The sequence below is a fragment of the Protopterus annectens genome, chromosome 9.part0 (genome assembly GCF_019279795.1).
Source record: "Protopterus annectens isolate FY-2018-M chromosome 9.part0, PAN1.0, whole genome shotgun sequence".
NCBI lineage: Eukaryota > Metazoa > Chordata > Ceratodontiformes > Protopteridae > Protopterus > Protopterus annectens.
The window spans coordinates 1387576181-1387589483 of NC_056743.1; the positions used below are offsets into that span (position 1 = coordinate 1387576181).

General features: G+C 37.5%; 1 protein-coding gene across 1 annotated transcript in view; it reads left to right on the forward strand.

Annotated features, from left to right (window-relative positions):
• The window catches only part of LOC122812082 (uromodulin-like), a gene marked incomplete in the record, with an annotated part of 518790 nt that extends 506527 nt beyond the window's left edge, over positions 1–12263 (forward strand). Inside the window, 1 exon segment of the mRNA XM_044084351.1 lies at positions 11526–12263. Coding sequence (XP_043940286.1) covers positions 11526–11593 — 68 coding nt within the window.
• Positions 12264–13303: the final 1040 nt, after the last annotated feature.

Here is a 13303-nt window from a genome sequence, read left to right on the forward strand (position 1 = left end):
AACCTATGAACATATGAACTACTCTGAAAGTGATTACATATACTTTGCGCTGATATTACTGTATAATATAAGCAAAGGCAAAAGGCAGTGTGTCTGACAGTCACCCAGAAAAAAAAATTCACTCAAACCAAGTATGATTAAACCCTCTACTAATAAAAATGTACTGGTGATTGGTGACCCCACAGTAAGACATATAGACTCTATCTGGACAAGAATATTTTATTTTATTTTATTTATTTAACATTTCTCTATCAGGAAAGTCTAACTGGGACAGAGCCCATTTTTAGGGGAGGCCTGGGGAGAAATATTTCAGATGCATGTGGGAGGAAACCGGACTACCTGAAGGAAACTCATGCAAACACAGGGAGGACATGCAGACTCCACACAGAAGGTACCCCAGTCAAGAATCATACTGAAGAAATTTTTGGTATGAGGTAGCAATGCTAACTGCTGCACCACTGCACCACCCTAGTGCGAGAGAGAGTTGTCTTTCAGGTGCCAAGATCTCAAACATCTCAAGGGACCTCAAGGCCCTCAAGAAGAACAAGTATGGCTCCAACATGGTGGTGTCCATGTTCATGTTAATGACACGGCATGAAAACCCTAAGGTATGTGAAGAGAGAGAGAGAGAAAGAGACCGAGACATTTCTTAGCTCTCTATGCATGTCACTACTGCAAGAAAGACTATGGTACTAAGATGACTGATTTTGACAATGGGATAAATGATTAAATCATTCAAAAGGGATTCAGTATATGTCAGCATGGCACGAACTGCTGCACACCCTACTTGCTTTGCCAAGGACAGCTTGCACCTCTCATTCCAGAGCTTTTGCATACTGGCTAAAGCCTTTGCTACTCCCATAATTTATTTTTTAGGCAGAGTCGAGCTAATGGATCTACCAAAATCAAACATGTAGCAAGCAAAACATCAGACTAGTTCAATGTGGTGTTGCTTAATACTTGGGGTCTAAATGACTGCAAGCTAGGAGCAGTCATTGAACCCCTTATGACTTAGCCATCTTGCAGGACAGTTTACCCCAAATAAATAACTGATTCCAAAATCATTGACTGAAGCCAAATGCCAAAAAATACCGTATTCTATCCTTTGGGATGTCATCTACCATAGGAAACTCCTACATTGACAATACACCCTAAGAGTTAACCAAGTTGTTCAGAATTTGGGGACTTTGCGGACAGTGACTTAACTTTTGACCAACATGTGTCCATTGTCATGAGAAAGTCCTTTTATATTGTGCAGCTTATAAAGAAAAGAATTGTGTCTAGATTTAGGGATGTCATTGTCCCCCTGTACTCAGCTATCATTAGGCCAGTCATTAAGTCTAATGTCCCCTTTGGCAAGTATCTATCCCGACACATGCAAAAACTGGAATGCCCACAGAGATACCTTACTAAAAGGCTACAAAGCCTAAACAATATGTCCCACGTGGAACGACTCAAAGCCTTGTCACTATACTCAATATCCTACAGACTGTTAAGATGTGACTTGTGTCTGGTATTCAAGACATCCTCTAACCCACTACTGGATTTATTGCATATCGGCAAGTCAAATGGCATCAGAAGGTCTACACCTCTTCTGCAACATCAGGACAATGGTTAGAGGGGACGGGTATATTTCACGGAGGATACTGCCGCTTTAGAACAGACTCCTCATTCGCATAAGACAAAGCTCATCCCTGTCCATATTCAAGTGCAACTTGGATCTATGAATGAAAAACAGAAAATTTACTCCAGGACTGCCTCCTGTACTACTAATAGATAAAGGCAGCTCCTAAATGCTTTATCTCTTTCCTGAGTCCCCTCAGATTATCTGTGGTATGATCTCAGTTATTCTCTGTAAGGGTAATATATAATTATTGACCATGAGATGGGTAAGGCCACTCTAACACCAAATCAGATAGATTAATTCATGTACCAAAGGAGAAACTGGCTTGGCTTGAAATGGCCTCCAAGAGCAAGAAGCCTAGAACTTACCTATGAACCTATAAAAACTGCCTAACCTTGAAACCCTCCTGAATTTGGATTACATTCATGTGTAATTTATTACTGAATTTTGATTTAGAAGTGAGGAAAGCATGCCCCTCCATACAAGAAAAACTGTGATGGAGTATCTCTATTTTTTAAAGACCATATTAACTTACGGTATTATCCCAGAGACCCACAAACCAAACTTATTGAAATTTAACTCACTCTAAATAAAACCAACTATCGGATGATAGTATGTAACATGACCTCCTCAGTGACCCCTGAAAATCATGCCCATTTCTTAAAAACAATGGATGGATTTCAAATATATAAAAACTCCATCATCCTGGCAGACTTCATTTGTCTGGCAATAAACTGTGACACCTATATCCCATATATAGGCCATACCCCAAAATTCTTCGATTTCATAAACAAGAATTCCCTGGATCAAATAACGAATGAGCCCATTAGAAGGCAAAAGGTTCCTGACCTGGTCTTTCAAATATAGCATGTATAGTGACTATCCCACTGGTATACCCTTCTCCAGTCAAGTCTGGCTATAAACTGGTAATCCTTTCATTCAAAATCCCTAAACCATCAGATACAAATATCACAGCATTCAAAGACTTTAGATGTACAAACTTCCTACCATTCTATGATGAAGTCTCAAAGCTCAACTATAGCAGTTAGTTACCCCCAAAATGTTGACATAGCTAGTAGTTATGCAAATAAATTATACTTTCACCTAGGAAACTGTATAAATTTGTAATTTCCTACCAAAACTAAATAAAAAGGAATGGTGGAGCAAACCAGCCTGGTGGCCTGTATGTACAAACACGCTTACAATAAAAGGAAAAAAAAAACTAATTAGAATATATAACAAAATGAAAAACCCACAGATCAAGTACACCATCGGAAGGTTACCCAATGTACTTAACAATATTGCAGAAAAACAGATTTCCCATGAACTTAGACTGATATCAGAGACTAAGGATACTTATAAATCATTCTTTACTTACGTTAGGAAGTTATGACATAACATCCAACATTACTCGGAACTTATTTATAATGGCACTACCTACTGTGATCCAATGAATATTACAAATATATTAACAAACAAATTCAGGGAAAATTTCATCCCAGAGACATCTATACAAAACTCACATATACTTAAATATATCAAATCCCCTATTATTACAAAAGAAGACTTGTTAAAAGTACTCTCCAAAACAGAAAAGATCCATCCTCTGTGGGACCTGATAATATACCAAGCTGACTGCTGAATGGTACTTAACATGCACTTGTGAACCTGCTCCTACAACTGTTCAAACTGAGCTACCAACTGGTTTGTGCCCAAGATATGGTGCATAGCAGTTCACTCCAAAATGGCAACCCCACCATGAACCCCAGAAATTATAGACCCATCAGCCTGACAAGCCTCAATTGTAAGCCATGGAATGGGTCATAACAAAACTGATAACAGAACTGATAAACTCTTATTTTAAAAGTCTTATAAGATGTGATCTCCAACAGTTTGGCTTTGTTAGTGCTAGATCCTGTCTAAGGAATCTGGTGAATTTATTGAGAGGATAACATAAACCATAGGCATTGTTTACACTGTTCATACAGTATACCTAAACCTTGCTAAGGCATTTGATACCACAATGCCTGCCAACATTGTCAACAAACTAAATGTGCTCCAAATTAATCTTTGTGGTTAGATGGACTGTTGTTTTTCTGATGGATAGAACCCACACTGTGAACTGTGGGACTGACAAACACATCCTCAAAGAGCATGAAAGCAACCAGTAGTGAACCACAGGGATCCATGCTGAGACCATTACTGTTTGGCATATGCTTCCCTGATCTCCAAGTCAAAAAACATGAAGCTTTGCTTAACTGTATTTTTAGATGATTGTAGAGTACAAGGTGTTACTCTTAAATCCCCTTTTGATATGGAGACACTACAAAGCGAGCTTACACATCTAAATAGCTGGTTCACTGAAAATGGGCTAATAATAAATGCTAAAAATGCAATATTACTGTATTTGCTAAACAGACCCATCACCCAGCTTATAGTATAGAAAACACCCCAGCACAAAATATGATGTTGTGAGAGACCTTGGAACATGGCTAAATATCTCCCTCTGCTTTGATTATCATGTTGCAACATGACACATGATCTTCCTTTAAGAATGAATTAGTTGGATGGGTATTCACAAATTCACCCTAGGTATAACTGGCCTATCTCCCATGAAAAAGGGGGTAAGTCTTAGGTGGGTGTTGGCAAGGAGTAAATGGTAACATGGCCCTGCTGCTTTCTACATTTTATGATTTTATGATTTATGATACCCATGTGACTCCCAATACCATTGCCACTATGTATACCTCTGAATTATTGTGTTGTCTAATTAGCTGCTTGAAACATCTGTTCCAATCCATCAAGAGTACAATGAGATGTTAAAAAATAAACCTCTATGGTGGAATTCTTACATCAACATTTTATAACAAGAGTAGAAACTACTACTTGTCTTTAAAAATCTCCCACCCCACAGCATAAATAAGAACTTCAACATAGGTAGAAAAGCCTGAACTGCAGTATTTAAAAGTGTAAATATTGCTTTAATCTTAAGGTTGCTAAAGTCACCAAAGCAATCACAAGGCCTAATTTAATTATATTAGCAAACTCAGGTGTAACATGCTACACTGTTCTGAGGTAATGACAAAAGGTACCACATATCCTGATCCTGAAACCCCCTGCCAACATCCTCATTCACAAATTTAACAATAACTTATCTTCACCTGTTTATCTAACTGCTCTCTCCACTGACCCCAAACAAACCTTCCTTCCAAAATCATCCTAGAACAGGTCCTACCTGCACAGTCTAATACTAAAGGACTAGGTCCACTGATCCTGAAAGATCTGTGGCTGCACCATGGTAAATACAAAATATAGCCTAGCTCAGCCCGTTCTGAAGCTGTCCATCCTAATCCTCTCTATTGGTTACATCCCAAAAGCTTGCATAACTGCCATACTGGTACTACTGTATAAAGGTAACCCTACCACAGACTGTGGTTGTTGTAGATTGATAAATCTCATGAGCATCATCTGTAATGTCAAGGAACACATCATTACTGAACTCACAATGAAAGCAGAACTACAGTCTCTCAATCCAAATCAGTTTGGCTTCAAGAAGGGCATATTTTCTTTACTCAATCTACCTGATTTCTTTGAAAGGGCTACTGAACATCTGGATCAGGGAGAGTCTATCTGCATTGCTTATATAGATCTGACCAAGGCCTTTGACATTATTCTCCATATACATTTTATCAACCAGCTCACCCATCTAACAATTTTCCCCACATTACCCATTGGATACCTAAGTGGATCCTTGATGGAATCCATGCAGTTAAGGTTAATTTCACTGTCTCCCAAAATAAATATCACTTGTGGTATCCTACAAAGCACAGTCCTTGCCATATATTTCTCTGATATGAAACAGAGGTCTTGGGGTAATGGCTTACCAACATTCCTAATGACCACAAACTATATTGTGCTGTGAGCACCCCTACCACAACTTACTTGCTCCAGTAAGGGGTTGACCAGACCAGTGTCTGGTATAATGCCCACAGGGTTAAGCCCATTGGCAAAAATGCAATTGTGCTATAAATGAGAAGTTTGGCTTCCCAGACACTTAAGGTATAATGGTCTCTCCTTTATAACTAGCACAACTTCAAGGATTCCATATTTAAAACATTACTAGAGTGGCTTCCTAGGCTACTGTCATAGAGTAAAGGTCCTCTCCCTGTAAATAAGGCTATTGCATGGATATCTGTGCCTGACCTTCTGTATTATGAAAGACTCCATCCTTTTAGAACTACCCCATCTCCACAAAACCAACAGTCTCTGGATAGCTACATCAAAAAAATCATCCTTCATGGGTACATAAACAAGACCTGTTGACCTGATAGATTTCTATCCCAATCTGTCCCTATGTCTTTGAGACAGACTTCTTCTGCACATTCAACAAAGTGGCTTCACAATTACTTTTAAATTCACACTCAGTGACTGGATGTGAAATGATAAATTCACATATTGGGTATATGGTATAGCTATGTTTGAATTGAATGGCTAGTATATCACATTTCTTAAAGGCTATCTGACTAAGATTCTCAAGGATTACCTAAACCACAGGCCTAGTAACTGTGTATGAATCTGTGAATACAGCAAAGACTAAGGAGGTCTGTGGAGCAGTCTTCAGTAGCTTGCATGTATGTGCTGCTTCATTCTGCAGTAGCTGTCATCTGAGCTACCAAAGATATACTTGTGCCTACATATTAGTGTGGCATCTTTCATTCAGAAGAAATGTGTCACTGGGCTTAGATTTTAGACTGATACCATGTAGAAGCCCTGTGCTGCCATTGAGTTAGTAATGGAAGCACTGACCTGCCTTGTTTTGCCTTTGATTTTTTTTTTAGGTTGGGCTCCCCACAGTGATCATTGAGCCCTGCCATCCCAGCTGCTCCATGCACTCATTCCACCTGGGCAAAAGCCCTATAGTCTATTCATTCATGGGGTGAAGAGTGAGCTAGCTAGGAGAGGAAACTATCATCTGTGCTGTGATGCCCCACCACTGGCAACAGTGATCAAGGAGCTTCAATCTTCACCACTAGCACCAATGGGGGACATACATTGGAAGGATCACAAGTTACACATACAGTATTTCCAGATGCATCTCTCTGCATCAAGTGCAATTTCCCTTAATAGCACACAGAGACCACAGTCAGTCTGGGGCTGGTTTCTCCCTCTTTCTCCAGATCCCCAATAAGACTCCCCACTGGCACAGCTATAGAGTTGAGGTCTCGGCTGAGTGGCCATTTTAAGACCTCCAGCACCCTCTCTGTCCAACCAGTGCTTTGTGTCCCTACTCAAGTAGCTGATATACACACACTTTGAGATTTGATTTATAAACAAATATACACACACACATACATACTTGGGAAAGGCTGGCACAGGATTACTGGCTATGTCCCTTTTTGCCCAGACTATAAGATAGTTGGCCCTTAACAAGGGGTGCCCAGTCTTACTGTGTAATGTTACTGTTAATACAAATGGTAGTTTGACCAAGAGAAAAGCTATTAGGAGTGGCCTACACAGTGTCACCAAATAAATATGTAAGTATTCACAGAACTTAAATATGTCTCATAAATATCAGCCACAATGAAAGGTTTAAATATATTTAATAATAAATAAAAGAACAAGAAAATACTCAGTATAAAATCACAGTTACATCAGAGTTCAAAATCACAGGAATATTTAAAACAATATTTCAGGACAGTCTCAAATAAATAAAGAAAACATCTAAACTATACTTCACTTTATTCCTGACTGTATCTAAGAGACATTACTGTGCCATATTTAACTTACTTACAGAGCAGCAAGACAGATTTGGTGAATGGGTCTTCTAGTTGATGCTGTCAGGTCAAAGACAAAATAAAAAAAAAATACCCAGTCTCTCTCAGAGAGTTCTTAAATTAATATCTCACATATTACTGCTGGGATAGCTTACAGCATGATATCATTTCTTGTCATCTGACTCTATCCCAGGGAAAAACAACCACTGATGCAGCTTGTTGCATTTAACATCTACCTGTGAAAATACATAAACAATATTTTTCTTAGATCTAAGGCAGATTCTGGAAGTCATAAAGCAATAAACACTTCCAAGACAATACAAAAAACTTCTGGTTCTAGACATTGTGTCCGTTATTGCAATGAAACTGAAAGATACATTTTTTATTACGTGGTCATAATGTAATTTACATTTTCAGATATTTTTCTGAAATTAACCTCCCATGTTCCAGTTTTCATTGTTAACATATATACATCTAAACAGTTACAATAGTGCAGGGACATCTCTGTTCTATTCCAATAGGCTATACTGTGGATACATCTTTAAGCTCTGTACTGTACAAACCCAGTTCAACACACACTTCTCTATCAGCAGTTTGATATACACATAACATACAGGTCTAATACATTTGTAATGCAAGCATATGAATCATGTTGATATTCACAAATGACATATAATTATTTACAATATTCCGGATAGCTTGGTTGGCAGTATCTCCTTTCATGACATGTGTACTGGGCATGACTGTTTTTTCTTTAATCTTTAGAAAGTCACAGCTTCCAACACCCCTTGTAGGTCTTCCCATGCCCAACGGGTTGGAGTGTAATGGGCCTTTGCTATGTGCATACTAACCTTTGTCTGTGACACAGTGAAAGGATCTAGCCCTACCTCTAGGTCACACCCTCCATATGAGTCTCGGTTTCCACCAGTACATCTACTACAGGCTGTCCTCCTCTTGCTCTGAGAAGAGATACACTAGTTAAGACTAGTTGTTTCCATCTCCCCCACAGCAGCTTCAGCAGGTCCCCAAGCCATTAGTTGACACTGACTCATCTGGGTCCCAAACAGAGTATTATCACTGCATGCCAGTAGACCTGGATTCCCTGACATTTCAACTGACTTGATGCCATTTCTGATATACTCCCCCTTCTATATGACACTTCTGCTCTAAAAACACATATCCTTTTCAAAGGGTCATCTGAAAAATATGTTTTGGCATCCTTAAATCAAAGTCTTATCTACAACCCACTTTCCTCTATGCTTCTGGTTAATGCATGTGACCTTACTAATGCTGGTCTTATTATGGACATTGAACATGGTGACTTACTGACCTAACACCTGCAGACATTGTTGAATGGGCCATGAGTGAGATGGTACTATGTCACAATGCTTACAGCATGAACTAAACATATTGCATGCATGCATCTGAATATCACCTGTGAAACTAGTAGCCTTAAGCTTTGAAATGCAACGCAAGAGGTGGGAATCCAGGCTAATAAAGAATGTCAAAGAAGAGAGGTCTAATCAGTGTGCATGCCAGGAACATCACCTTTTAGGAGGAATCCCATCCTGCTTCACTTCATTATGCCTATAATTCCTTAATGTATCTCCCTTACATAGGCTGCTGCAGATTACAGTGTCTACTGTTTGTGGTGCTCAGATTCTACATTAATAGCACTCCACTTCTTTCCAACACATTTTAACTGCCCTGCTCACTTGCAGATTACACACATCTCAAATGCAGCACAGGCCAAATATGTCACTTATAAGTACCTTTTTTGCATTTTTTTATTCATTACTATGCATTTTGCCTATGGTTTTGTTGAATACATGTACACTGCAGACAATAAACAAGCTCTACATCTCTGCAAAATACCCAGCATGCATTTTAGTTGAAAATCTTGGTTGGTTGTAACTGACTAGATTTACACTGAAATTCAAAGTATCACATTTATTATCCTCAGAAATGCAAGGATGAAAATGAAAATCTCAGTAATATATATATTAAGTCTGAGATAGATCTTAAACTTTGCAAACATCTGACTTAAAATGGAAGAATGTAGCTGTTTAATCACCAAACATGTTAGACTATTTGGTTGGTGACAAATGAACAAAAACTTCAATGACATTTTTCATTCCTCCAACACCATTACCCACAGGGAGGAGGAGACCTTCCTCCTCCTGTGCTCCATTTTGTCAGCTGTTATTGACCAAATAGTCATTACACCTAATCATCGGATCCTTAATAATAATAATAATAATAATAATAATAATAATAATAATAATAATAATGTAAGTATTAAAAATTTTGTAAAGTGATTTGCAAAAAAAACCACTGTAATAAAAGTTGAGCTGTGTTGAATTGGTATAAATGTATTAGTTTAAGCTTAAATTATCAATTCATGATTAAGTTAGCCAATTAGATTTCTTCCAAAAGTATCTGAAGCAAATGTGGGTCATTTTTTCATATGTTAGAAAACTAGCCAGCTAATTAGGGACATTTTTAAATACTGTGCTATTTAGAAAATATTTAAATAAAAATATATTTTATCTTAAACTGCTTTTAATCTCCATCCTTTGTTACCAAAATATTTCATGAGATGACATGCTGTAAAAATTTATTTATTTATTTATTTTACATTTGTTGACCGGGCTAGTCTAGCTGGATATATGTCCATTTTCAGTAGAGGCCCGGGGAGAAAAGCTCCAAGCATGAACAGTGACAAAGTTAACAATGCATAGAAACATGAAGAATCACAATACAGAGGTAGCATTGGTCTAAAGAACAGTCATAATAATAAATTTATAAATTATAACAATTTTAGTAAAAATTATACTAAACAATTATACAAAACACCCTAGAAGGTATGAGCAAGTCTCAGTTAAGGGAAAAGCACATATGTGTTAAAAATGTTAATTCTCAGGACTTTCATTGGTTCATGAATTACATCTGGATGAGGTTACGACATACAAAAACAACTGATAATAACCTTGACCAGGCAAAATGCAAACCATAAAGCAGCATGGCACCAGCAGTGATTTTCAAAGGAAAACAGCAATCAGGATGTCTAATTTCACTGAGTTAACCTCTACATAAATCTGCATAGCAAACTCTAGCAAAGAACTGTATATATTACAGCTCCTAAACAAAAACAGTGAGTTATGTGATTGTGGCTATTTATGTGACTGCTGATACAATTGTAGCTTGCAGAAATCAATTGGAACCTCATCTACACTGTCAAACACACCCCTTATAAGCCTGTACCAAGTGCAGCCACCCTCATTCCCTACTGCTTTTTAATATTGCATTTGACTACATAAAAGAACAGAGAAAATCACATTAATGAATGTGACTTTGTCAGGCCCATATTGCTGAAACCAACACAATCCAATAGAAAATAAAACAAAAGCAGCCTTGCTAAAAGCAAGACAGCTTTCATCAAAACTGTATTATTGTTGTAGAAGGTGGGATCCTGCATACTCCATACAGAGGGATCTCCGGACCTGGAATTCAACTATACTTTGAGGTTACTACACATTTGAGAAAATGAAAAGTCCTCACTGCAGTCTCACACATACATGCACAGACGCACACAGACGCACACACACACACACACACACACACACACACACACACACACACACACACACACACACACACAGAAGTTAACATGCGCTTTGTCATAAAATAAAATGTTTTCTTCTATTTTTGACAGTCAGCTGTTTCTTACTCTGAAAATGCTTACTTAACTGTTATTGGCTGTAAAAATATTTAGTGCCACTCATACAACAACTGTGCCTTTGGAAAACAGGAAGTCAAGAAACAGATTCTGAAGTACTTGCATGACCCTGCTGTGCTTTGCTGTAACTCTACAAAGTGTTAGAAAGTCTTTAATGAATTATATGTCAATTGGCTTCAAACATTGCTGCACCTAACGATCTGCACATACTTGTAGCACTATTTACATATAAAATCATATAAAATCTTTAATAAATGTGGAATCATCACCAGGTAATGGAGTAATGAATACTCTGGACAAATGGTATCCAATACCATCTTCATCTGTTTCATTATTTGAACCACATCTCCCACATTACAATTACTGCACATCTTTTCTCTTCTTACAGATTTCCCATTGATGCCAACCATCTGCTCAGCTCTGATGCTTCTGCTTTTGAACAGAATTGGAGATTAACAACTCAGTACATGACCTTGGATGTGAAACTGCCACTCGCCTCCTCAGTGTATCACCATTTTCTTTCTGATTAACGTTACAGAGACTTGCAATAAATCCTAGGGTATAAATATGTATCATTATGCAAAGTATATGCTATTGAAGCTGTGCAATGACCAGTAGAAGACATTTGTTTGCAAAACATGCATGACCTTGAACTTAAAAAAAAAATCATACTTAAACATATGTTGTATTTAGGCTCTACTCTTCAAATATATGTTTCACTGCTGTTGTTTTATAACTCCTTTCTGGAATATTTTTTATTTATTTTTAAAACATAAAACCATTACCTTTTAACAATATTTTAAAAGACCGTATTCTGGCTATTGCAAAGCCACTCATTTTACCCAGTCCAAAAAATTGTTTTTTTTGCTTGTGAATTGCATGTTGATTGCTGTGAATGCATCTTGTCACTTTATTGCCTTGTTCACCCTGATTTATTTTACAATATTGCAGTAAATTCCATACTGGAAATATTAATGATTACCCAATATATTTTGTTATAACAAATAAGGAGTCACAATTAAGACATACAATATGTTAAGGATAAACAATTAAATGGGCCCTCAAACTACTAGTAAATGACTGTAATTATCACCTAAGAGTTTAATAAATCTTTGCTTGCAGCAAATTCTCATTGTCACATGCTGGTTTATTATTTTTGCAGTACTCTAAAGGCTTTGTATTGCCCTGAAACTGAGAATATTATTCACGACTGCCTGGAGACTGTACTCTAACAGTATGCGCATATGTTCATAATGCATTACTACTTGAATTCATGACAAAATCAGTTTTACTTAACAGCATAGCAGGACAGATCTCATACATGATGTCAGACATCTTTTGAAGAAAACATAACTGGGCCATGGTTGTCAGGAGGCAGTGGAACTGAACATGTTGGGAAATGTTTCCCTTCTTTTTCATCAGTATAGAGTATCAGACTAGAATATTAAATGTATCTCTGTGAGACGCGTTGTGGTGCAGCATACAAGGAATACATGAGATGCATTGCATGCATACCTCTTAACTTCTTAGCATAATACTTCTGGACAAAGCCAAAAATAATGAGGGGGACAGATGCCCCATAACAGGGATAATTTTTTAAATGTTGCTGTTTTGAGCTTAGAAATTTTGCAGAATAACAGATTTGCATTAGTATGCATTTTCTGAAGGAAATGAAGTCTGCAACTAAAATGTCTTGTCATTTTTTAATGACATTGATCATCAATGATTTGCCAGAAAACCACAAATATTATGAGGAAAGGAGAAAAAATATGTGACAAAAAATCTGGACATTCTGCAAAATTCTGGACAGCTGAGGTGTGTTTGCATGCATTCCCAAGCAATTTCATTATAGATGCACAGTAGCTACCAGGAGTTCCATTCTTTATAAGAGTACAGGATACTATCTTCTAGTTACTGTATATATAATTCTTACCCTCTCTCATTCCACACATGCACCCACACACATACACAGTCATCATGTCTTAATTTGTATCACTTTATAGCAAACTGGAAATATTAGTGTAAATTTAAACAGCGGGATTTTTGTGATTAAACTACGGGTGGGATTCAATAAAGCCTACATGATCATTTCTGACTGGGTGTGTGTCACAGAGTGATGCACACACAGCCACAAAGAGTTTTAGATTCAGTAAACTCCACATAGTG